The 23,853-nt window shown below is 46.1% G+C and overlaps 1 protein-coding gene and 1 long non-coding RNA gene across 11 annotated transcripts in view; both read right to left on the bottom strand.

Annotated features, from left to right (window-relative positions):
- Positions 1 to 9,900, bottom strand: part of LOC148684750 (uncharacterized) — an 81,279-nt gene extending 71,379 nt beyond the window's left edge. Inside the window, exon 1 of the long non-coding RNA XR_015951643.1 lies at positions 9,785 to 9,900. This is a non-coding gene — a long non-coding RNA (uncharacterized LOC148684750). The remainder of the gene's footprint in view (positions 1 to 9,784) is intronic.
- Positions 9,901 to 18,124: 8,224 nt separating this feature from the next.
- Positions 18,125 to 23,853, bottom strand: part of RNF152 (ring finger protein 152) — a 65,173-nt gene continuing 59,444 nt past the window's right edge. For all 10 annotated transcript variants that reach the window (XM_088676218.1, XM_088676219.1, XM_035125471.3 and 7 more), the window contains one exon: positions 18,125 to 19,715. In XM_088676218.1, the coding sequence (XP_088532344.1) occupies positions 18,931 to 19,542 (612 nt within the window). In that variant the 5' untranslated portion in view covers positions 19,543 to 19,715 and the 3' untranslated portion in view covers positions 18,125 to 18,930. The remainder of the gene's footprint in view (positions 19,716 to 23,853) is intronic.

Consider the following 23,853-nt stretch of genomic DNA (forward strand, 5'->3'; position numbering starts at 1 on the left):
CTACAACTCCCATCTTCCCTGGCCTTTGGCGTTGTTAGATAGGACTTGTGGGAGTTAGAGTCTAACAACGTCTGCATTGCACTGTGTTGCCTATCCCTGTATTAAAGCATACATACTTAGGACTGCACTGTTGACATCTTGAAATACAGGGCCACAATCCAGCCCAGGCTGAGCATTTTTACATGCTACTATCAATTTCAATGGGAGGGTAAACACAGGTTTAAAAAAACAAATCCCACAGAATGGTTACCTACGGCTGATCTAGGAATGCTTCAGGAAATCAGTTTCTGTGAATTCCAGTGTGAACTAACCAGATCCATGCTTCCTGGGCTCCAGGGGCGTACCCAGGATCAAAATTAGGGGGGGGCAAGGGGCGGGGGCAAGGGGTGGGAGGGGAGGGGCCACAGTGGGAATATGGGCGGGGCTACGTGGCCTGCGTCCTCCCAGCTCTTCTGAGGAGGCAGCCCCAGGCTCTTGTTCCCGGCGCGAAGCTCCAGAGGCGCGCGGGGAACGCAAGCCTGGGGCTGCCTCCTCCGCACCTCCCAGGTCTTCCGAGGAGGCGGCCCCAAGCTCCCGTTCCCGGCGCGAAGCTCCAGAGGTGCGCGGGGAACGCGAGCCTGTGGCTGCCTCCTCCACTTACACTCCCCGCTCCCGCTTAGCGCTCCTCCGCTTACGCTCCCCTCGCGCCTCTGGAGCTTTGCGCTGGGAGCCGGAGCCTGGGGCTGCCACGCTGCGCCCCTTAGCCTTTTGCTTCTGGGGGGGGCAATTGCCCCCTCCTGCCCCCCTGCCCACGGCACTGGTCGCCCCTCTGGGCAGCTCGCCCCATCCCCCGGGTGCGCTGTTTCCCTCCGTCTCTTACGTTTACACCCCACCGCTTTTGCAGCTCGATAGTGGGAGGGGGAGAGGAGAAAGTGCGATGGGTTATGGAAAGGGGAAAGGGGGGAGGGCTGGTCTGTTTCTTTCTGGCTGGGGCCGCGCACCCCACTTTTTGCATTGAGATTTCTTTCTTTTTAGCTTGGGGGGGGCGGGCAGCTGGCTTCTAGAGTAGGGCAGCTGCCCTAACTTGCCCCGTGGTGGGTACGCCCTTGCTGGGCTCATGTGCTGATCAGAACATAATTACCCATCAGTGAATTTTGCAACACAGTTCTCCCAAAAGCAAACCTAACTGCGTTTTGGAAATCATAAGTTATGAAACACATTTAGAGATGCGTACACGGAGATTAAGTTCACTTTTGAGATGAAGTAAGTGCATAAGAATGTTCAAGCAGATAGTGTAAATGTTACAGATCAATGCAAAAACAGGATGGAATAGATTTGTGAGTGAACACAAATGGCATGGAAACAGATGGATCCGTTGTCCCCCAATATGTTCTAAATGTTATCTTAGCTGAAGTTGCCTATTATGGGAGTACATTCAGCAATAAGACCACCACACACACCTTTGAATACACCAAGTTCTGCCAAGTTATTTCATCCAGCTGCTCCATTGTGGCATGGAGGACTCTGGGATGCATGGGGAGTTTTGATCAGGGATTCCCTGTTCACACTTTGCAATAGCATCCCCCAAAGTAGCAGGAAATAGGATGTTGTGTCAGTCTTCCGCTGGTATGGTGGCAAAGATTCTTGTGATAGTTTGAGAAAATGCTCGAGAAAGGCTGAGCATCATACAAGTGCTAAGCAAACATGGTGCAAAAAGATCAAGAAGAATGTCCAGTGGGCACCTGGAAACACCTCCTACTTGGGAATGCCGGGGACACAATTCGAGATCTTTCTGCAGGCAAAGCCTGCGCTCTGATGCCCCTGAGTTAGCACCCAAGCCTTACACCAAAACACCCGTTTTAAAGAGTGAAGTCATCAAAGCTGAAATCAGTTGCCTGAAAGCTTCCAACTTCCAAAACACCCACGCAAAATAGAGTTCAATCATTTCAACGGAGATCCTATGGGGGAAAACACTTGAAAACACAGACGAAGAAAATGTGGCACCACCGCTTTCCTCAGATAGCATTTAAATAGATACAGAGCAGATGGCACAAGCATGACCTGAATTAAGAGTAGCTTTGTCTGTCTCTACCTTCCCTCCCCTCCCCAGCGCATATTTCTCTTCTTGAGTACAGAGGGGAGGGGAACAAGCAGCAGCAGCAGAAGAAAGACAGACTAGCGGAGGGAACACACAGGAGAGACAACTGCTAAAAACAGTCTCTCTTATTCACACTTTTATACACTGCCTTGGAATCTTTTGATGAAAGGTGTGATTAGCAGATATTTTAAATGAATAAAGCTATAAGCAACATCTTTCTGTTATGTTCTATGTATCAGGAGTATTAGAACTAAGTGAAGAGACTTGGGACCTAGAAACAGGAAATGTTGGGACAGGAAGTCAGGGAGGGGCTCCTGCCTGTGTTGTCTCTGCAGCCTGCCCAGAGCGGACTGGATGAATGAAACACTCAAGCACAGTTGAAAGTAGTAATGTTTCTAAATACCAGTTGCTGGAAACCACAGGAGGGGAGAGTGTTCTTGCACTCATGTACAGGCTTCCCACAGGCATCTGTTTGGCCACTGGGAACAGGATGCTGGACTAGATGGGCCATTGGCCTGATCCAGCAGGCTCTTCTTATGTTCTACATGCTTCCAGTGGAGTCAATATGCCTCCATTTATGGCTCATCCATTCTTGCTAGGCATAGGATGTCGTTAAGATGGTCAATAAAGCACAGACGCTATCACAGATATATACCTTGTAAGCATGTTTGCATATATCTTTGTTGACCATGAGTCTAGACCACAGCATTGGTTCAAGGGTCAAAGACGGAGTGCTGTTTGCATGCAGGGACATCAGGGATGTTGCAAAATGGCCCTTTGTGTGTCTGCAATGCAGACATGAAGCAAGATCTCAGAACTGGTCCCTCCAAGTCTGCTTTTGCTAATACAGGGTCCTCCAGATGTTTGGGCTGCAACTATAGAGCCTTATCCATACATTCTAGTCCAAAACATCTGGGAAGGCTTGGGTGACAGCTCTAAAACCATGACGAACTCTACTTCTGTTAGTTCATAGAGCCAGGGACCTAAAGAAGTTGGCCAATTTCATTTCTTCTTGGGTGCATTTTTTGGAATGGTTAGGGGTACATGTGGAAGAGGTGGAGGAAGAGGCTCCTCAGATGGCTCCCTTAGGTGGCATTTGTTCCCTGCAACAATGCCACTACCTGCCAGGAACCTGGTTTAGTTGACCTTCTGTAATAGTTGCCTCCATAGTGAAAGTGAGGGTTTAGGGCTGGTAAGGCCACCCCTACAACCTTCCTGGCAATGGCAACTGCAGGAAGAGTTGCTGTGAAATGCAAGAAGGTACTACTTCCAACTTCACCCATCCTGAAACTCCCCCAACCCATTGCTGCTGCTGCTGCTGTAGTGTCAGAAGAGGGCAGAGAGGAGCAAAGACCACCCCAGATTTAGAACAGCTTTGTGAGCAGCACCTATCCTACAAGTGATGCTAGAGGTGGCTGTCAAGGAGCCAGCCAGCAAAAAAAAAATCACACATGGACTAAGGGAAGTTAACTCTTTATTAGAAGAAATGCCCCTATAAGGCAGAGACTAAAGGTCCTCACCTTCCCTCAGCTGCCTAGGTCTCCTCCTCTCCAGGGTTTTCCCCAAGCAATCTGAGACTCTGCTGACATGCCTGTCTCTGCTCCACCCTCTTCATACCTCTCCTGGTCCTGGGATACCAGGGGAGAGGGGTGCTTGTTGCAACAGAAGGGGGAGACACCCATGACCATTCACCAGCCTGACTCATCTCTGCCTCTTGGCCCCCCTCCTCTTCTGCTTCTGGACTTCTATCTGCCACAGACTCTCCCTGCTATCTCCTTTCAACCAAGAATCTTGATGATGTGGAGAATTCTAATTGTATCCAACTGAATGCAGTTAGCATCCCCTTTCTCACCTTTACACTGAAAAAGTGAAGGTTAGCAGAAACTCTGCTGCATATTGTGCCACTGAAGTTTCCCCACCCCACCCCACCCAGGGACTGGTAATACTCTCTCTCATTCCAGCTGATGGAGGGCATCACACTTCTCAGAGATGCAGTTTCAGTCAAGCTAGCAGATTTTTGCTACTCTCCTTGAACTCTCTCCATTCCAGCTGGTGATTACAAGATTTCTTAACTAAGAATGAGCACCTAAGTTTGCTCTTTTCTTCCTCCTTTTCCTTTTATGACAAGTCTTTGCAATTATAAGCTTGAGGGCAGGGACGTATTATTGCTGTTGCTGGCCGGAGTGCAGAAAAAATACTTCTAAGAAATAAAGAATCCATGCATTAATTTGCTTCACTAGGCACACTGCACCCAAACCACTATCATCCACAAGCTGCAGTTTACATAACCCAGCAGCTCATGAACACACAGCTCACATTTAACCAGCCAACAAATTTGCAGACTAACAGAGGGACTTGTTCAGATGCAAGCTTCCCAACTGTTTTTTCTGAGCAACTTGGATGTCCAAACAGTCACCGGACGCAACCGCCGTTGCGGATTTGCAGCTGCAGTGACAGATGCCCATTTTTCAGTTCACTTTCAAAGGATATAAGGCAGACATCCCCTATGGCAGCATCATGCAGAGGCTTAGACATCCCTGCCTCTGAATTCCTTTCTGCGTTCCATTTGAAAATGGAATGTACTTTAATTCATTTCATTCAACATGATTTGGGGTGCCAGGCTCCTCCCCCCCCACCCCCAGATCGTTGCAAGTATGTACTTTGGGGGAGGAACTGTACCTCAATTTTGCATCTCCAGGCAAAAAGATGGGAAGTAGCAAGTGATGTGAAAATAGGTAAAGGTAAAGGGACCCCTGACCATTAGGTCCAGTCGTGACCGACTCTGGGGTTGCGGCGCTCATCTCGCATTATTGGCCGAGGGAGCTGGCGTACAGCTTCCAGGTCATGTGGCCAGCATGACAAAGCCGCTTCTGGCGAACCAGAGCAGCACACGGAAACGCCGTTTACCTTCCCACTGTAGCGGTACCTATTTATCTACTTGCACTTTGACATGCTTTCAAACTGCTAGGTTGGCAGGAGCTGGGACCAAGCAACGGGAGCTCACCCTGTCGCAGGGATTCGAACCGCCGACCTTCTGATTGGCAAGCTCTAGGCTCTGTGGTTTAACCCACAGTGCCACCTGTGTCCCGATGTGAAAATACCCCAGCCCAACACCCTGAAAATTCACTGATAAATATTAAGTTAGGTGGGCAAAGAATCTGACTTTCGTTAAGAATACAGAGGCCCACACATACATTTGGAAGTTAGTCAGCAACCAAAACAATTCAGCCCAATCCACTACAGTTAGGGATGAGCAAATAAGTCCATTTCAGCTTCTTTCAGTTGCTCATTTTTCAAATCTGAAGTTCAATTTCCCACATTTCCACATGCAATTTTAAAACCAAGAAATCCCTGTGAAGATTCATCAGCATTTCAGTGTGAATTTCTTTTAGCATGCACGTCTGTGTGCAATTCCCCCCAACATACACATCTTTTAGCAAAGCAATTTCCCCTAAAGTAATTATGGACCCCTTTACTCAAGGCATTTCCTTTATTGTGCACAGTTCATGGCTGGAAAACTGCACTGCAAAATTCAGAGAAGGGCAACTTTAGAAAGTTTGCTGTGTTTTGGTCTGCATACTGCTTTGGAATGCATGAGGTGGTCTGCCTTTGAATGCGAACTGAATCAAATTTCTTCCCCATCCCTACCTACAGCGGTAAGGCTACCATTTAGCTAAAATGTTATTTGTGACTGAACCTTATTTAAAGCAAGGGGAGTTAAGTCAGGGCCAGATTATACGCGCAAGTATTTACACAACCATCAATTACATGATCGGCTTATTCTAGCAAACAGCGGCCATTGGAAGAACACATCTATCAGGGCTGGGCTGACAGCACGGGAAAGGGGCAAATCTCCAATATGGTTCCTCTACCCACCCACCCCCAGTGGCTTCAATTACCTCCCCTCCAAAACCCACCCAAAACAACCAAGCAATTTATTACAGTATTGCACAAATAATGTCACATTTCGTTTAGCTCTTAGTTGCCAAAAGCACTCAAAATGGAGAGCACTGATATATATTTGCCAACCAGCTCTCTAAAAAGTGTTGTTTTGTGTGTTAGCAGCTTTTGAAAAATAGCTCTCGCTCTCTGGTTTACTTTGTAAAATTAAGGGCGTACGATTCCAAAGATAAAAAGGCATAATGGGAGTGCAACGCTGAAAATGGCAAAAAAGCAAACAAAATAAAAGCTTGGCGAGCCATGATCTCTGTGAAACGTATTTGCAAAAAAAAAATCAAAAAAAAATCCACGGCTCTGCACTGAACTGCTGGCTGCTTAACTTCTAGCATCCAAAGCTTTTCAAAGAAACAAGCGTGCTGCTTTTTTGTGTGTAATTCATCATGACAGGGAGGAAGTTGCAAGATCAAGGCTTTTAAGAACAAGAGAAGAAATGGAGACAAGCAGCTCCCGTCTCACAATGAGGAATCATGTAAGCATCTTCTGAAGCTGACCTCGCTGTGGAAGACAGAAGTACACAGGCTCATAAAAAAAAGAAAAAATGGCAGATGTCTCAGCAGTAACAAATGCAGACCGTATGACAACTGAAGCAGTGCTCAGGGAGAAAATTTGGACACAGTTGCTGTGTTTGTCCTGCGTGGACGACTGCTTTCCTAAACAGTAATGCAATTATCTTATACACCACCAACACTACATTATAAATATTCCACAGCTGCTGACGTCTTGCTAAGTGGAAATAACCAACAGCCCCATCTCACCCAGTAAAAACACAAATAATCCGGACAGACCTTTCGTGAGCTCAAACACCGAAAATGTTCTACCACATTTGTGTGTTAGAAGTTGTATCAACACAGCAACTGGGTTCCTCGCGACTCCTCCCTCCCTTCTTTGTCAGGTGGCAAAGCGCTGAGCCCAAACTCTTTCACCACAGGCACACACATTCCTTTTAACCAACAGATGTCCAGTCCTATTAACCACGTCTTGGTCTCCCTGTCCAGCACACAACGGAAACTCATGACTCTGGTTTTGCCAAAGGACAAGGTGTGTAGCCTGGGGGTCATTTTGGACTCACAGCTGTCCAGGGCGGTGCAAGTTAATTCTGCATCCAAGGTGGCTGTCTACCAGCTCCATCTAGTATGCTGGCTGAGACCCTACCTGCCACACACTGCCTCTTGCTTGGACTACTGCAATGTGCTCTACGTGGGGCTGCCTTTGAAGGTGACTTGGAAACTACAGAGTGCTAATCCAGAATGTGGCAGCTAGACTGGGTGATTGGGAGCTGCTGCCGGGACCATACAACACCAGTTCTAAAGGATCTATGGTACATTGGCTCCCGGTAGGTTTCCAAGCACAATCAAAGTGTTGGTGCTGAACTTTGAAGCCCCAAATGGCCTCGGCCCTGTATACCTGAAGGAGCTGCCTTCACATGTCTTTGGAAAGTCATGTAATCATTTATCTCTCTGGCATCTGATGGGAGGGCTTTCCACTGAGCGGGTGCCACTACCGAGAAGGCCCTCTGCTTGGTTCCCTGTAGCTTCACTTGTTGCCTTCAAACTGGCCTCAAGCAGTTTACTAGTAAATACCGGTACTAGTCGCCTTATGTCTGGTGTTTTATCTATAATACCCTTTTAAAAAGCTTCATTGTTCTTTTTTATTATTATTATGAAAGAGTGGCCTCAGAATTTCAATCAGTGTTGGAGCAGCTATGGTGGAGAAAAGCACGGAGAAGTATATCTGGCACCTTAGAACATTTTTCTTTCAGATGCAAATCATGCATAATCCCAGAAAATGTTCCTGATCAAGAGACAGGGGCAAAGTCTTTTTTTAATTAAAAAAACCATTTCTAAAAATAAGAAAACTGCACATGCATTTGATCAAATGCTTTCAAGTATGATTGGAAATTGAATATTTATTAGGCTTTACATTTCTGTTGCTTAAACATGAAATAAATCCTTCATAAAGATGTGAAGAAGTACACCTGAAATGTCGGCTTATCCAATACCTGGAAGAGGTGTGGTGCAATTTGCTCTGACTCAGGTCAATACAAGCTTGCAAAGTCTTTGTTGGTGCGTTTTGTTTGTATAGAGAAAAGCCAGAAACACAGAAGGAGAAAGGCGGGTGAACATCATCATTTGTGAAGCCTAAGGACTGTATGCCATCAAAGCAAAGGTCACTAATATATTGAAATTCCACTGCAGTCCTGCAACAGATTCATACCGTAGCCTGATAAATACAATATAACAAGAGGCTGTTTGTACAAGAAGAATTCTTACAGTTGCCTGCTACATGGCGTAGGAACTGAACTGTACCTATGCATTTCTCAAGTAACTAAAAATAAGATTGCTACACATCCTCCTGTCGGCTTCCAAGAGACAATATTGTGTAACCAACAGTCAGGCTCACTTTAATTTGAAGAAAACAGTAGACCTGCCCCCTTTAACAGAGACATGTTGAATATTTTACACAGCTTAACTAATGAGTGCTGTGCAATGTGTTCAGTTGCCAAGCCTTGCAATATGGAAAAAAGGCACCATGTTAAAAAGGGGGGAAAAACTGGGAGCCAAGAGAGAAATGGTGACTTTGGAATATATACTCTTGTTGTGCACTGAATCACCCACACAATCCTTTGCAAAAAAAAAACAACACACAAAAACAAGCTCACATTTTGTAACGGGCTGAATCTAACTGGGATGATAAAGGGTCACATTGAGAATGTGTGGAACAGCGGCAGGGGTTAGGTCCGCCATGTGCTCACCTGCATTATAAAGTATCAGAAGCTGAGGGAAACAGGGCTTGCCAGTCATACCTGGCACACAAAGTGCGCTGCCTTTCAGCTTCTGAGACAGGCTCCTCACACAGGCAAGACAATGGCACGGGAATCAATGAGGCAGCAGAGACCTGGCGCGTTTCACTCATTCATAGGAGCCATCTCCCAGGAGCTGAGGTTCCTTCACCTCCCCAATAAAATATCCGAGCACACCAACCCCCCTTCAACCCCAAAATTGATGGGCATTGCCATTCAAATGTTGTGTGTATGCTGCGTCTTGTGATGTGCCCCAATATTTTATTCAAGTTGGCATCCCTGCTGCATTTCTACTTGCAGAGAATTTATTTCTTTCCTCTAGAAGAGCATAAACGGTGTAACACACACACACCACTACGCCAACTTCACTCTTAAGGTGGTTCAATACATTCCACTACCTTAGGAGTCTACCATCTCATTCTGATTCGTGGGTCAATACAACTGGAGCAACTGAATGTGGAAAAAAGAGTTGGTCCAAGCCAGGGAAACAATGAGGACCATCATCCTGTTGTCCAAAGAGCATCTCATAGGGTCACTCTGCCCAAGCTGAGCATCCTTACCAGCGAAGGGACAGGCCACACCAACCCCAAGTAGTGTTCAGTCAAGGTCTCCTCCCAACATTGCAAGTCACTCTCAGGAGCCAGTCTCATGGAGTTTTGCCTTTGTTTGAGTATTGTGGTCTTAGCCCTACACCTGGAGAAGGAACTATCCTTCAAATAAAGATGAACACTCCAGGTAAGGCCAGGCACCCACCCCATCACATTCAGCCCCTTTCAAGCTTCAGACGTTAAGGCTTTATATAGTGGTTTCCAGCTATATACATGGTTTGTATACAGAAGACATAAATTTGGACTCGTTGCCCCAAATGAGGAAGACATGCAATGCTTTGGGGGGGGGGAACCAGCATTTAGTTGTGTGTCGCGTGCAGGCTTAGGATGGCTGCTTACCTGTGCACAGGGCAGGGTTACCAGCTAACCCACTGGAAAGAACGAAGATTCTCATTCCCCATTCCCGTTTCTTCTTCTTCTTAAAAACCATTCTGCATGGATACCAGGCAGATTCCCTCCCCTTCCTTTCTAACCTCGGTGTTTTCTAACTCTTGAGCAGTCACAGTACCATTGTCCCCACCATATATAAAACCAAAACATGCAACTCAATAACATATTAATTACAATAAAAAGGAAACAATGCAACTGCGTGAAAATTAAAATCACACACTCACACACACACACACACACACACACACACACACACACACACAAAGGTACAAATGCATTCGCTAGGTAACATGCTTTAAAAAAATTTTTTTTGCTTCATTTATAAATAGCAGGATGTAAAGCAGGATGCATATCCTCCTGTATTGTTGTGGTCACCAGGGAATGTTTGCAGTTCAAGGTGGGGGGGGGGAGGATATCCTTTCTGAAGACAAGGAGGCCTCTCCTAAAGCTACAGTTCTCCAAGTGGTTCAACACTCAATCCCTTTTCAGAAGGAACTCTGGGACTTGTTGCTTTGAGGGGAATAAGAGGGTCCCCTAACACAGGCATAGGCATACTCCAGCCCTCCAGATGTTTGGGACTACAATGCCCATCATCCCTAGCTAACAGGACCAGTGGTCAGGGATGATGGGAATTGTAGACCCAAACATCTGGAGGTCCGGAGTTTGCCTGTGCCTGCCCTAACAACTCTCAGCAGCTGTAACAAACTACAGCTCCCAGGATTCTTTGGGGGAAGCCATGACAGTTTAAAGCAGTAGCGTAGTGCTCTATGGTGCGAATGTGGCCGCGCACACACTTTTTACACACTGTTGGTGGCTGTATTGCACCTTCTGTATTCTGCAGGAGCATGCCTGCTTTCCTTCTAAAATCCAAGGCTGTTTCTTTAGGTAGCAGAGGAGGTGCAGCAAGGAAAACTGTCCAGCAGCCTGTTCGTAACCATTGAGAGTGAGCCCACCAGCACGTAAAATGATCTGCGCATGTGCGCTTCTAGGAGACAAGATGCCTCTCCCCCTCGGGTATTCAACTCCCTGGGGAGGGAGATGAACTCTGAAGAATGACAGTGTTAGCAAATCACACTAATAAATTTTAACAAGGCGTCCCCAAGGAGCGCAAGTCAGTCGGGGTGGCAGCAAGCCAGAGACTGCTCAAGGGACAGTCTCAGTTTTCTTTCTGGTTCTCCCTGGTATCTTGGTGGGAACAGGAGCTTATGAGATGAGCAGTGGGTAGGTAGGGCAGCAGCAGAAGGGCACTAGGGAGTAAATGCAATGGCTGTGCATCTGAGATGAACATAGTGCTCTCTGTGAGCTGAGCCCTCAGGCATACTCCCAACTCTTGAATTTCCTAAGCTGCAGCTCTTAAGGTTTTGCCCAGCTGTCACAATCCCCCTCCACTGCCCCTGCAGGAGTTTGCAACATTCTATTATCATCCCAGCACATTTCACGCACTGCTATATGACTGATAGGATGCAAGCGTGAGGTTTCTTCAGAGCAAACCTCCTCCTTGCCCTCCAAGTTAGCAGAGAGAGGCAGTATAGGTAGTAGCAAAGCAATCATACTTATGGGGAAACAGTCCCAGACCCACTTCTCCATGAAGTTCTGTCTCCAGCCCCACACCAAGATACCCCACCACACCCCTGGAACCATCCAGGGACCACCGTTTTTGAAACATTCATACTCCTTAGTTAGCCATTTTCTTAAATTGACCAAATCAGGCTTAAAGCAGTTACAGTCACACTGTATTTATTTCTGGGAGGGAATTATTACACTGTCTGAAAGAGTGAAAAGTAGTGTGTGTGTGTGTGTGTGTGTGTGTGTGTGTGTGTGTGTGTGTGTGTGTGTGTGTGTAAAATGCCATAGTTGTATGGACCAAAGAAAAGAGGGAGGAAGGAAACTTTCAAGTTTTGTATCTCAAAAACGGAGACACTTAGGATTTCCGTATGTCTTTGCAGAGACAAGAGCCGTCAAATATCTGGGAGAGAGAACCGGACTGGTCATAAGCTTCAAGGGAAATAAACATTTGTAAAGAACCACCATTCTTCTGATGCATTTGAAGCTGCTTTTACACTAATACATTGTAAGTACGCGACTACCCCCAAAGAATCCTGGGAATTGTAGTTTGTTAAGGGTGCTGGGAACAATAGCTCTGTGAACATAAACTACCGGTAGTTGCCAGCATTATTTGCAAGAAGCAATGTGCTTTAAATGTACACAAGTGTACACAGCCTTATACTTCATTTCTGGCAGATAAAACCCTGGAATTTATTTCAGTATGAAGCCTCAGCCTTGGAATGCATAGTAGCTCAGAGCACCTTGATTCTCAGAATCTGCAAATACCATATTTCGAACTAAGGGTTTTTTTTAAACAATAAAATCCCCACTCATTTGTTCAAAGCAGGGAGGGGGGCTTAATCCTGCACCATAGCAAGCATTGGAGAAGCCAACCATGTGTCGCCTTAAGAGTTTTACGGCAGGAGTCTATACTTCTCTTTAGAACCTCCAGATTATGTGCATTGTGCTTGGAAAAGACTTCATTCAGCACAAAGTAAAAATTGTAGATTCTTCAGCTGACCTCCCAAAGAGATGCCTTGACAAACAAAATCTGAAAAGGTCAAAAGAGAGAAGCTGCAGGAGATACCGCCTGACACCTGTCTCTGGCTCTTCAGGTTCAGTTGGATGCCAGACTTCTAACCGAGGACTGGAAGAAGGCAGCAAGCCGAAGTTCTGCATTTATTCCTTTATACTTGCTCCCCACCCTCACTGTAAGAGGACCACAGAGCAGCCAAGGTGGGAGTCCTAGGTGAAATCCCTTCCTTATGCCAAGCCCCAAACCAGTTTAGTTACAACAAGCCAATTTCACATTACATACAGTAAGAAATCAAGACTAGTCACTGGGTCCACTCAACAAGGCAACCCACAGCCAATTCCCGGCCCCCTGACCTATTGCATTCACACTTTTGATTGATTGATATACAGTATTAAATATATATCTAAGCGGTGTACCAAAAATCTGATTCAACTATAACTTGTGAGTTCAAGCAAAGATAAAATCACAGTTTCAGTTCTTGGTTTAAACAGGTCACAGTTCCCCAAAATTGGATCCAATGAAATTAGTTAGCCGTTTTTAATTTAAAAAAACAGCATTAGATGTCAACCTCGGGGGGGGGGTGCAGCAGATGAGGAGGCATGCAACTCCAAGGCTTGCCCAAGCTCATTCTTGAAGCAGGAAACAACATGTCAAAGAGGCTAGAAACGGAGGCATGTGAAAGCATTGCTCAAACCAATCTCTCCACCTCAGAAAACGATAAACCAGCTTCTTCCTCCCTCCACCCAACTGCAGGAGAAAAGCTTCAGCAGGAGTAAAGGTAAAGGGGTAAAGCGATCCCTGGATGGTTAAGTCCAGTTAAAGGCGACTATGAGGTTGTGGTGCTCGTCTCGCTTTCAGGCAGAGGGAGCCAGCGTTTGTCCACAGAAAGCTTTCCGGGTCATGTGGCCAGCATGACTAAACAGCTTCTGGCGCAACGGGACACCATGACAAGTGCCAGAGCACATGGAAACGGCATTTACCTTCCTGCCAAAGTGGTACCTATTTATCTACTTGCACTGGTGTGCTTTCCAACTACTAGGTTGGCAGGAGCTGGGACAGAGCACCCCGTCACAGGGATTTGAACTGCCGACCTTCTAATCGGCAAGCCCAAGAGGCTCAGTGGTTTAGACCACAGCGCCACCTGCGTCCCTCACTTCACAAATCCTCTCCAGGATCCATCCCTCAAAACTGGGGTGTGGGGAAGCTGCAGAGGTGGGTGCATGCTAGGGATGGGCAGAGCCAGGTGCAAAAAGTGGGTGAAGCATCAGGTGTGTATTTCCTCCCTCTGTGCAGTGGACTGTATTCCACCTACACAGGTCAGAGGTTCTACCACAAGAGATTATCTCGCCTCCATTCAGGCAAACAAGAGACATTATCACAGGTCTAGACATTCCAGCCAGAAAAAGCACCCAGAATGCAGAGCAGTGCTGCTCAGGGGGTGTAGCCCAGGAGTAAGGTGCATGGCTGGCAACAGTCCTGAAACCCAGCTAGAGAGGCCTATAAAGGCTGCATCCAGACATCAGACCTGAGGTTCCGTACCCATGCTTTAAAATATTATACAAGCTAACAGACAGTGCTGTTCAGGGTTTTTTTTTTTTGTTTCTCTTAAGGATATGGAAATGGCTTTTCCAACATGAAAGGAACTTAACATTTCATGTGCGCTGAATTAGGAATTAGAAGAACATCTCCTTATTGCAATCCCTCTGGCAACAAGCCTACATGCAAAACCTGCTTAACACCACACGCTCTTGAAAATGACGTTGGCCTGTGGAGAAAAGCAATCAGGTGTGGCATTCTTAAGTGGAGCTATCCTGGCAAACATGATTATAGGTAATGTAAAGTCCACTGCAGGTTTCGGTTGCAAACTGAATTAGGCCACCGTTTGAAGGTAGCAAAAGTGAATTGTAGTGGGTTACAAAACTGAGGCTAGAGAATGGATGCATAGAGCTGCGATTCCCACATAATAAATAACGAACCGATGTAAGTTTAAATACATTGCAAGCAAACCCCTGAGACTTCTTAATGATCTGAAATAAGAAACAGTTGATATCATATCATATAGAGCAGGGGTTCCCAATTAGCTAAGTACTGAGGAGCCTGAGTTTTTTCAAAAGCCAAGCAATGAACCCCTTACAGTACTTTTGGGAAAAAAATTCTACAGTATACAATAGTTTTTGTTATGTGGATGGTGCCACAGACCCCCGGGTGCATTATGCAAACCACCAACAGTGAACCACAGACATAACACACATATTAATGCAACTGTTCCCATTAAAGAACCCAATAATCAGGACTCTTACCTAGTGAAACTGTTCTCTGGGTACTTCTGTTTTTGCTAATGCAGTAAGCAAGGTAACAGTATGCCATTTAATCACTTTCTAATCTGGGGTCCTGAGCCCCTGGGCCTACCTGGCAGCAAGTCAGTATGTCAAGTCCCCCGTCAATCCACGTATCCAAAGTGAAGCACAATCCTCACAGAGATCCTGGAGCTTGCAAGCCGAGGCCCCTCAACATGGGTAGCTGAGCAAACACAGCCCCTCAGCTCCGCTTCCTATTTGCACTTTGCTGCCTGCTGATTGCAGCATCTGGGCTTGATGAGGCAGGTGATCCTCACCTGTTCCAAGCCTACTCCAGCTAAGGAATCACAGCCCTCCTCCCAGAGTTAGCGAGCCCCACCTGACCAGCTAAGGAGCTGGGCTGTGGGTCTTTGTCTGCCTTAGCTTCCCACTGCTCCCTATGCCTCAGAGCCTGCCCTCTTATTGGAGACAGGGGCCCCTCTGGCTCTAGTGATGGGTCCTGCTGCTCTGGTATCTATGCACTGACTCCCATCTCCTTGCCATCCCCCCCTGTCACTCTTTGAGTACTTCCCTCCCCACCTCCTGCTTGCAACCAGTCCCGGCTGCACCCCTCACCACGTAGTCCTGCCAGTTTATGCCATACATGCACTATGTTGATGAGCTGCAGATAGTTCTTATCACTGAGATAAGAGCTGTGGGACTTTAATTATCCTAGGACCCCTTTGTGTATATGAGAACCCCAGGTTCTCAAACGTTTTGGTAGTCAGCCTCCCTTAAGAGCCCAGCTACACAAAATAGCTAAATTACATACTGCACCCTGAGCTTAGACTGTTTAATGTCAAGCTATCATGGCCACTGGTCCCATCACCTCCTGGCAAATAGAAGGGGAGGAAATGGAGGCAGTGAGAGATTTTACTTTCTTGGGCTCCTTGATCACTGCAGATGGTGACAGCAGTCACGAAATTAAAAGACGCCTGCTTCTTGGGAAAAAAGCAATGGCAAACCTAGACAGCATCTCAAAAAGCAGAGACATCACCTTGCCAACAAAGGTCCGTATAGTTAAAGCTATGGTTTTCCCAGTAGTGATGTATGGAAGTGAGAGCTGGACCATAAAGAAGGCTGATCGCCGAAGAATTGATGCTTTTGAATTATGGTGCTGGAGGAGACTCTTGAGAGTCCCATGGACTGCAAAAAGATCATACCTATCCATTCTGAAGGAAATCAGCCCTGAGTGCTCACTGGAAGGACAGATCCTGAAGCTGAGGCTCCAATACTTTGGCCACCTTATGAGAAGACAAGACTCCCTGGAAAAGACCCTGATGTTGGGAAAGATGGAGGGCACAAGGAGAAAGGGACGACAGAGGACGAGATGATTGGACAGTGTTCTCGAAGCTACCAACATGAGTTTGACCAAACTGCGGGAGGCAGTGGAAGACAGGAGTGCCTGGCGTGCTCTGGTCCATGGGGTCACGGAGAGTCGGACATGACTAAACAACTAAACAACATCCTTGTGAAATCATCTTCATGTAGCTAGACTGGTTTGGGGCTTGGCTGTGCTGGCTGGGGCTTATGAGAGCTGTATTGCTTACCGGTACATGGTTAGTGGGGTGAATAGAAAGGGAGAATAGCCAGGGAAGTGTTGGGAGAGCAAAATGTCTTTAGGCAACAGAGGCTGGTTACGGGCAAGTAGTTTACTGAATGAGATGTGTGATTCCCCCAAAAGACCTGATCCCTCACTTGCAGTCCTAAGTGGCTTGAGCCCAATGAGAATGGTACCACGTGATTCTTCCAATTGCCCAGGCTGATTTGAAGTTGGGGAAAATCAATCTGTTTGAGCCTCCTCTAGAGTAACACAGCTTATACAGTCATACCTTGGAAGTCAAATGGAATCCGTTCCGAAGTCCGTTCAACTTCCAAAACGTTCAGAAACCAAAGCATGGCTTCTGATTGGCTGCAGGAAGCTCCTGCAGCCAATCAGAAGCCTCGGAAGCCCCGTCGGGATTTTCGGGTTCTAAAGAACGTTCACGAACCGGAACACTCACTTCCAGGTTTGCGGCATTTGGGAGTCAAAACGTCTGAGTACCAAGTCATTTGGAATCCAACGTACGACTGTACATGGAATGATACAAAGGACTGGTGAAAGTAGGGCCCATGAAGTATATTTAAAAAATGGATCACAAAGGAACAAACATCGGGGGGGGACGACGACAAAAGGGGGGTCATCTCAATGCCTTCTATTAACATATTACTGTACATGTGGCCCAGTCTGCAACTTCTAGCACTGTACTTATTTGGGAACGGACAGAGAATGTGTCAAAAGTCAACTTCCTTGTATTCAAAAATTGGGATTTTACGAAGAAGGAAGAGCTCTTCCATGTGCATCAGCTCATGCCTGTATAGGGAAGGCCTGTGTGTCACTTTCAGAACCGTGGGTTCCCAGGAATTAATTTATGGTTGCCACTTTACAGAATCCAGACTCTCCTCTGTTTTGCCTCAAGAGAAGCAGCCGTGCAAACAGCAATACGATCCTTTTCTTGGGCAGGCTTTGTAATCCCCAGCAAGCAGACGTAGCCTGATAAAAATCAGCTAAAGTACCCTGGGACTCCTTTTCTGTATACACAGGGATCACTCTCAGGATAGCAAGATCAACAAAACCCAGAGTACTCCTGGCTGCCTGAACAGTCTAACACAGAAGCAAGTTTCATGCCTTTTCTCAACATGATCGAGCTGTTCAAATGCCACCGAGTTTCCAAAACCATATCCCCTGAACCCCCTCTTATAGAAACACTACATTTTTGTCAATGGCTGGCAAAGTTATTGGTGAATCGCAGAAAGGAGTTCCTGGGTCAACACTCATCTTGGCAGTCCACATCGTCAGAGTTTTAAAAGGGGAGACAACTTCTCTCGACACAATTGCCTTTAGGAGATAGTCACTTTTTCTGACGTTTTTCTTGACCTGGGTCCCCAGCCACTTCACCCATCTCCCCCTATTCTCCCCCCCTTCCTTTCTGCAATTGTAACATTTTCACCCTGTTGAACACCTTTGAGGGCAAGGAGGGCCACACTGCTGGTGCATTTGTGCATTCTGTATCATGGCCATATAGCCTTCAGTAGTATCTCACACTTGCAATGATGAATAAAACCTAGATTACGGCTCCTTTGGTGATGTACCTCCAGCTTGTATTCAAAGGGTAGGACACCTGAAGAGAAGTCTTCAAGAACCATTCAGTATGCCACTCACGTACAAAGATCAGCCTTTATCTCAGATTAGGCCATCTCCACTAGTTTCCGCAGCAGAGGTTCTTGACAAATATATTTACTGTGTGCACATGAAACCACATGCCCAAGATTTTTAAAGTAGCGTTTTGCAGAAGGCAGCATACAGACAAACAGTTTGGCTGGACAGCTGTATATCCTTCCTGGTTCCCTTTATTGCTTCTTTCTTTTTGTGTCCGATTTCAATTTAAAAGAGAGGGGGAGGAAATCACTTAAAACTACAGAAGAAAAACAGAATGCGCATAAACACACAGATATAGATTACATCCAAAATACTTCCAACGCTTTAGAAAAATGTTCTCTTTCTATAACTATGGTACAGATTTTTTAAAACCGTTGTAATTAATGTGCAATTTAAAAGATACAAAAAGAAGCCTTATTAACTAAATGAGTTTTTTTTTAACTTTTCACAAGTTTCTCCATTGCCGCTTAAAAAGAGAAGAGTTACGGTTTTCGCTACGTCTGGAAAAGTACTGGGTTGCTTGCCTTTCCGAATGCCAATGCTTAATTCTACTTGAACATACAGCATTTTGATTTGTAAGTTGACTACTCTGTTAAAGAGAGACAGGGAGAGATTATGTCCTATATCGCTATAGTAGAACCAGCTAAATAGACATCTTTAATCTCGTAACATGATGAAATCATTATAAATTACAGCTCATTTGTTAAGTGATTATGGTGATGCATGCAGCTTTCCTTGGTACTGTTACCAGCGGATAAGCATTGTACGTTTCCCACACTCTACCAACAGGTGCCACTGTCTTTTTTCTTTTAAAGTAGACTCTGGACCAGCAACCAGCCTGGTGTCAATGACTCAGTATGGTGGAACAGCGGTCCAAATAATGGCGCTTCATCTCACGGCATCCTGCCACCACCATAACCACCCTCCCAAACCCCCAAAATTGGCCCGCATGGGTATTTGCCGTTGCAGCCACCTCCTTTCAGCCGCAGGAAATCACAGTGAAACGCTTGGAAATGCACGACATGTTGTGTAGGACAATCCCAAGGAGGAAAACCAGGACGCAGGCCACCAGGATGACGGTGCAAACCCCCGACCAGGTGGAGCTTTTCGCAATGCCCCTCCTGTCTTGCTCTTCGTCGCCTCCCTCCTGAGGGACGCCGGACTGCAAGGGCTGCTGCTCGGCTGGGATTGTCACCACAGTGAGAGACTTCTGCTGGCTGCCTGGCAGCAGGCGGCAGCCAATGTCTCCTGGCAAGAGGGACCTCTCCTTGGAGATGGGCAAGGGCAACATGTAGCAGCCGTTGCTGGGAAGTTTGATGAAGACGGGAGTGTGCTCTGAAGTGTGGGGTATCGCAATCACGGCAATGACCTCTGGGTCGTCGGGCAGCTGGGAGACAGAAAAGCCCGGGGGCAGTTTAGTGATGCCTCGGCACCACGGGCACCGCAAGTCTTTCTGGCTGGTCCTCATCTGCTGAAGGCAAACAGAACAGCAGGTATGCTTGCAGTCCAGCAACTTGGGCCTCCGCCGGGGGCTGTAGTAATTGAAACAAATCTGACATTCCAGCAAAATGTCCTGGGACAGAGTCTCCATCGCGGTCCAATTGGCGAAAGCAGTGAGACTATCACGTTGTTCGGCAGTCCAGTCTCAAATCTAATTCCTGGAGCAGTTCCCAGCCTCCCACGGTGACTAGCTTGTATTCTACCACCAGGCGAAAGGAGATAAGGAGTCCGTAGCGAAGCATCTGACTGGGAGTCCGTCAATATCTGAGAGGGAAATTTAAAATGAACAGAGTTAATCATAAAGGTCTACTAGAATACTGAAGGGGGTGAGGGATCTAAAGACATCCTTTTATTGATGCAGAGGAAGAGTAAAGGATAATTGAACTTTGCAAAACTGTAGCATCTTAAGCACAATGCTTATGGCTAATAAATTCCCCTAAGCACAAACATTACCTAACCATGGGTTTTAGCCTCATATACCAGGGACATTGAATAATAAAAAAAAAACACCCTAAGTCTTTTTAGACGGTTATCATGATTTTTGAAGACAGCATTTCAGACTAATAGCCTGAATTGCACATTTTTACTTGGTCAATAAGGCTATTTTCATGCAGGAATCAAAAGGACAGTTTGCTCGTTTTCCATGCTTCATGAACAGACTTCATGTGAAAGCTTCAGAAAAGCTTTGAACAAATGGAGAATAACCCAAGATCAGTTTGAAGGCAAAGTGGGAGGACACACACCTATATATTTTTCCTCCCAACTTGACTGAAATTTACAGCATTGCATATATCATTGCAATCACCCTCTGGTTCACATTCAGTGGGAAAGCCCCTGCAAACCTTTAAATGTTGGAGTTCATTTTTAGGAACAGGTTAGGCAGTTGCGAGTTGAGGTTAGACACACATGGTGACCAGGAACACATAGCTATACAGCAAGCGCAGGGTTTATGAAGTACATTTCTTCATGACAGCAATGCTTGGACAATGACACTCAAGAGCTCTGTTGACACTTAAGGCTAGCGCTGCAGAGCCATTTCCCTACTGGTGGCTTCTTCTGTGGCTCCAAGGAATAATGTTACTACAAAACTTTGTGAATAGGATCAAACACACAATTTCTGTCTCCCTGTCCATTGCATTCCTTTCTGGGCAGAATAGCAACCAGGTGGAAGAGTGCCGCAACTGTCTCCAATCCATTTGGCTCTCATATTCTAATACCTACTGGAGCAGCGGGGGAAGGATAATCAGGAATTGGTTCTGCACCATTCACAGTAAACCTCAATGGGGCCTTATAAAGCAACTTTCCCAGGAACATTCTAAGGTTTAGGACCAGGTAGTTCTACCATCCCCAAATCTTACATTGCATCCACTGCAGAATAAAGTATCGGTTGAAACAACATGTGCAAAACCCAAGGCAAAAGTCACAAAATGGGTAAGACAAACACCAAGGATCTGCTCCCGATTATTTTTATAAGGGAGAAGGTCAACGGCCAAACTTCTGCAAATGTTTTTTTTAAAAAACCATGTTGGCTTTCCTATCTCCCTGTTTTAAAACCTCTGGCACAATTGAACTTTGAAGTGTCATCGGGATCGACCTCATTTTCTCTCTGCCCAGTCCTAGAGTTTCGCTCATAGGGTTATCATCTCTCTTGCTTGGCTTTAATCTGCTGCATGGCTAATTACATTAAAAGTTATTAAGAAGGAAAATGCTCATTGAGATAGTAGTGAAGTATTAAGACAAGCAGTGGCATAAATTGCGAGCAGTGTAGCAAAATGGTAATACAGGACGGATCTAAACATTATGTATAGGTAGAGGTAGAGTGGACAGTACGAAGGAAATGCACAAAGTTAAGAGGGATGCAGTAAAGGGAGCCTGGAATACATTGTGCACTTAATAAAGTCTACATGGAACATGCACCTTCAGCACTCATAAGCCACAGCACATAAAAGAATCCAGAAACATTAACAAGCCAGCAGCAATATAATGGCTATGCACAATTTTAAAAATTCCAATAATTGATGGTTATTTTGGTGGCAGTGGTAAGAAGTAGAAAAGACTAAATAGGACAACACTGACTTAAGTGTCCTCCCCGCCAATTGCTGATCTGCAGAAATTAACTATGGGGGATGTTTGTGTATGCCTAAAAGATTGTGGCATGGCCACACACACATCTGGTAGGTGGGTTCTGGAGGAGCAACCGGGGATGAAAGTTAGCCATCCCCAGATTAAAGTCTGTAACGTTTGCAAACTTTATTTAAAAAAACCATGCACACACGATTGTAACAAAACTTTCAACCGAGACATGCAACTTTTGCAAAGCAAAGTGCTTCCTAACACAGTACCCCTCGTTGCTGCTTTCCTGAGTACAATAATTCGTGGAACACTGAATAATTATTGCTTCCACATGCAAACCATTAACTCAGCTCTGGGTTTCCTCAAAATAACTGAGCCCCACAACCCATCTTCTAATGTTGTTACGTAATGAACCAGAAAGCAATTTTGCAGGTACAGTGGACGCTCGGGTTGCGAACATGATCCGTGCGGGAGGCAGACGCAACCCGCAGCGCTTCTGCACATGCACAAAGCTTGATTTAGTGCTTCTGCACATGCGCGAGCACCGAAACCCGGCAGTAACCCGTTCGGCATTTTCATACAAAAGGCTTGTAGGTATTTATTTCTTTTATATACATATAAATTTATCTATGTATAGTGGTACCTCGCAAGACGAATGCTTTGCGCAATGAAAAATTCGCAAGACGAAAGCGTTTTGCGATGTTTTTGGCGCTTCACAAGACGAAGTTTTCTATGGCCACGCTTCGCAAGACGAAGTTTTTCGGCGGTTTTTTTTTTGTCACAGCAAACCGCACTTCACAAGACGAAATTATCGCAAGACGAAGCGACTCGCAGAACAAATTACTTTCGTCTTGCGAGGCACCACTGTATACATATAAATTTATTTATGTGGTTCTCAAAGTTTTACAATCACATATCCAACATACTGGTACATACATGATAGAACACTAACAATTCAATGAGTTGCGTTAGACTGAAAAATAGTGGCCAGTGGTTGATCTGAACCTGCCTCCCCAGTCCAACGCTTTATTCAGGCAAGAAACCAAGACAAACCAAAAGATGTCTGTGTGCGCACTCACGCATGCGCAAACGCTATTTCCGGAGTTCCTTCTGACGCAGAGGAGGCATGTGCAGCATCATGCAGCCAATGTGAAGCCGGCCAGCGTCACAGAAGGCGGTCCCCGCTCTGCTCCGCGCCGGTGCACGGGAGCTGACCGAGCAGGCAGCGGGGGTCCCCGAGCGGGTGGAGGGGGTCCATGGGCCGGTTAGACCCCCGTGGGCCGCTTGTGGCCCATGGGCCTTAGGTTGCTGACCCCTGGCCTAGGCTCTGTGTAGAGCAGGTTCAGAAGAATACACAGAAGTTGAGAGTGGAGCTGGAATGTGAAATCCCACGAGTTCATTCACCCTGGGCTCTAATGTGAAAAGTGGACTTCCCAATATTCTCCCTTATTGGCATTTGGTGACACACTTACTATAGGCATTTGGTTCAATGGAAGAAAAGCTGCTGCTCTATATATTTCTTAATTAACACATAAAAAGGCCAAAGGAACAAGCAAAAAACCTGAGTAACAAGGCAAAGAGCTTCTCCAAAGATGAGGTGAAGATTGCGGCATACCTCTCTCTCCAACCACAAAGTTTCTGCAACACTTTAGAAAGCCAGCCAGGTCTCATATGAGGGCACAGCTGACTTCAGCAGCAGTCAAAAACATTGTTTTATCATTAGTACTTTGGATTATCTGATGACAGCCAAGAAAATGTTGCTGACAGAGAAGACCCAGAGCTAAAGAAGACTGCCAGGGGTATCCTTAGGACTCTTTAAAGGACAGCGAGAGGGGAGGGGAGAGGGCTGGGAGGCAGCAACACTCAAGTGAGACCAAAAGGACAGAGACAACCAGAATCATGATTAATATCCTTGGCTAGTGCAGATCTGATAGCAGCTGAAAGCTCTGCAGGGCTGAGCTATATCTACTAATGTTAATAAAAGCTAACCGAGTATGAAAAACCATGGGCAGAAGACACCAAGCGATAGAAAGAGATGCATTAGCAGCAGAAGGGAGTGGAGAGGGGGAAATTGCTTGCCTGACACATATTTTCCCTCCCTGCTCTTTGATGCTCATGCTCATTGCTAACATGGCTCCAATAAATGAGAGCTGAGAAAAACAGAGACACCGATATTTAAAGATGACAAAAAACAGAACAGAGAGAAAAAAGAACGGAGAGAAAACAGAGAGAAAATCTGGGCAGTGTTCGGAAAGTGGTGGTGGGGGATGAGTGTTCAGACCCCTGGGCTCTCACTTGTGGGGTGCCTCAGGGTTCTGTCTTCTCCCCC

The sequence above is a fragment of the Zootoca vivipara genome, chromosome 8, assembly GCF_965207765.1.
Source record: "Zootoca vivipara chromosome 8, rZooViv2.hap1.1, whole genome shotgun sequence".
NCBI classification, from domain to species: domain Eukaryota; kingdom Metazoa; phylum Chordata; class Lepidosauria; order Squamata; family Lacertidae; genus Zootoca; species Zootoca vivipara.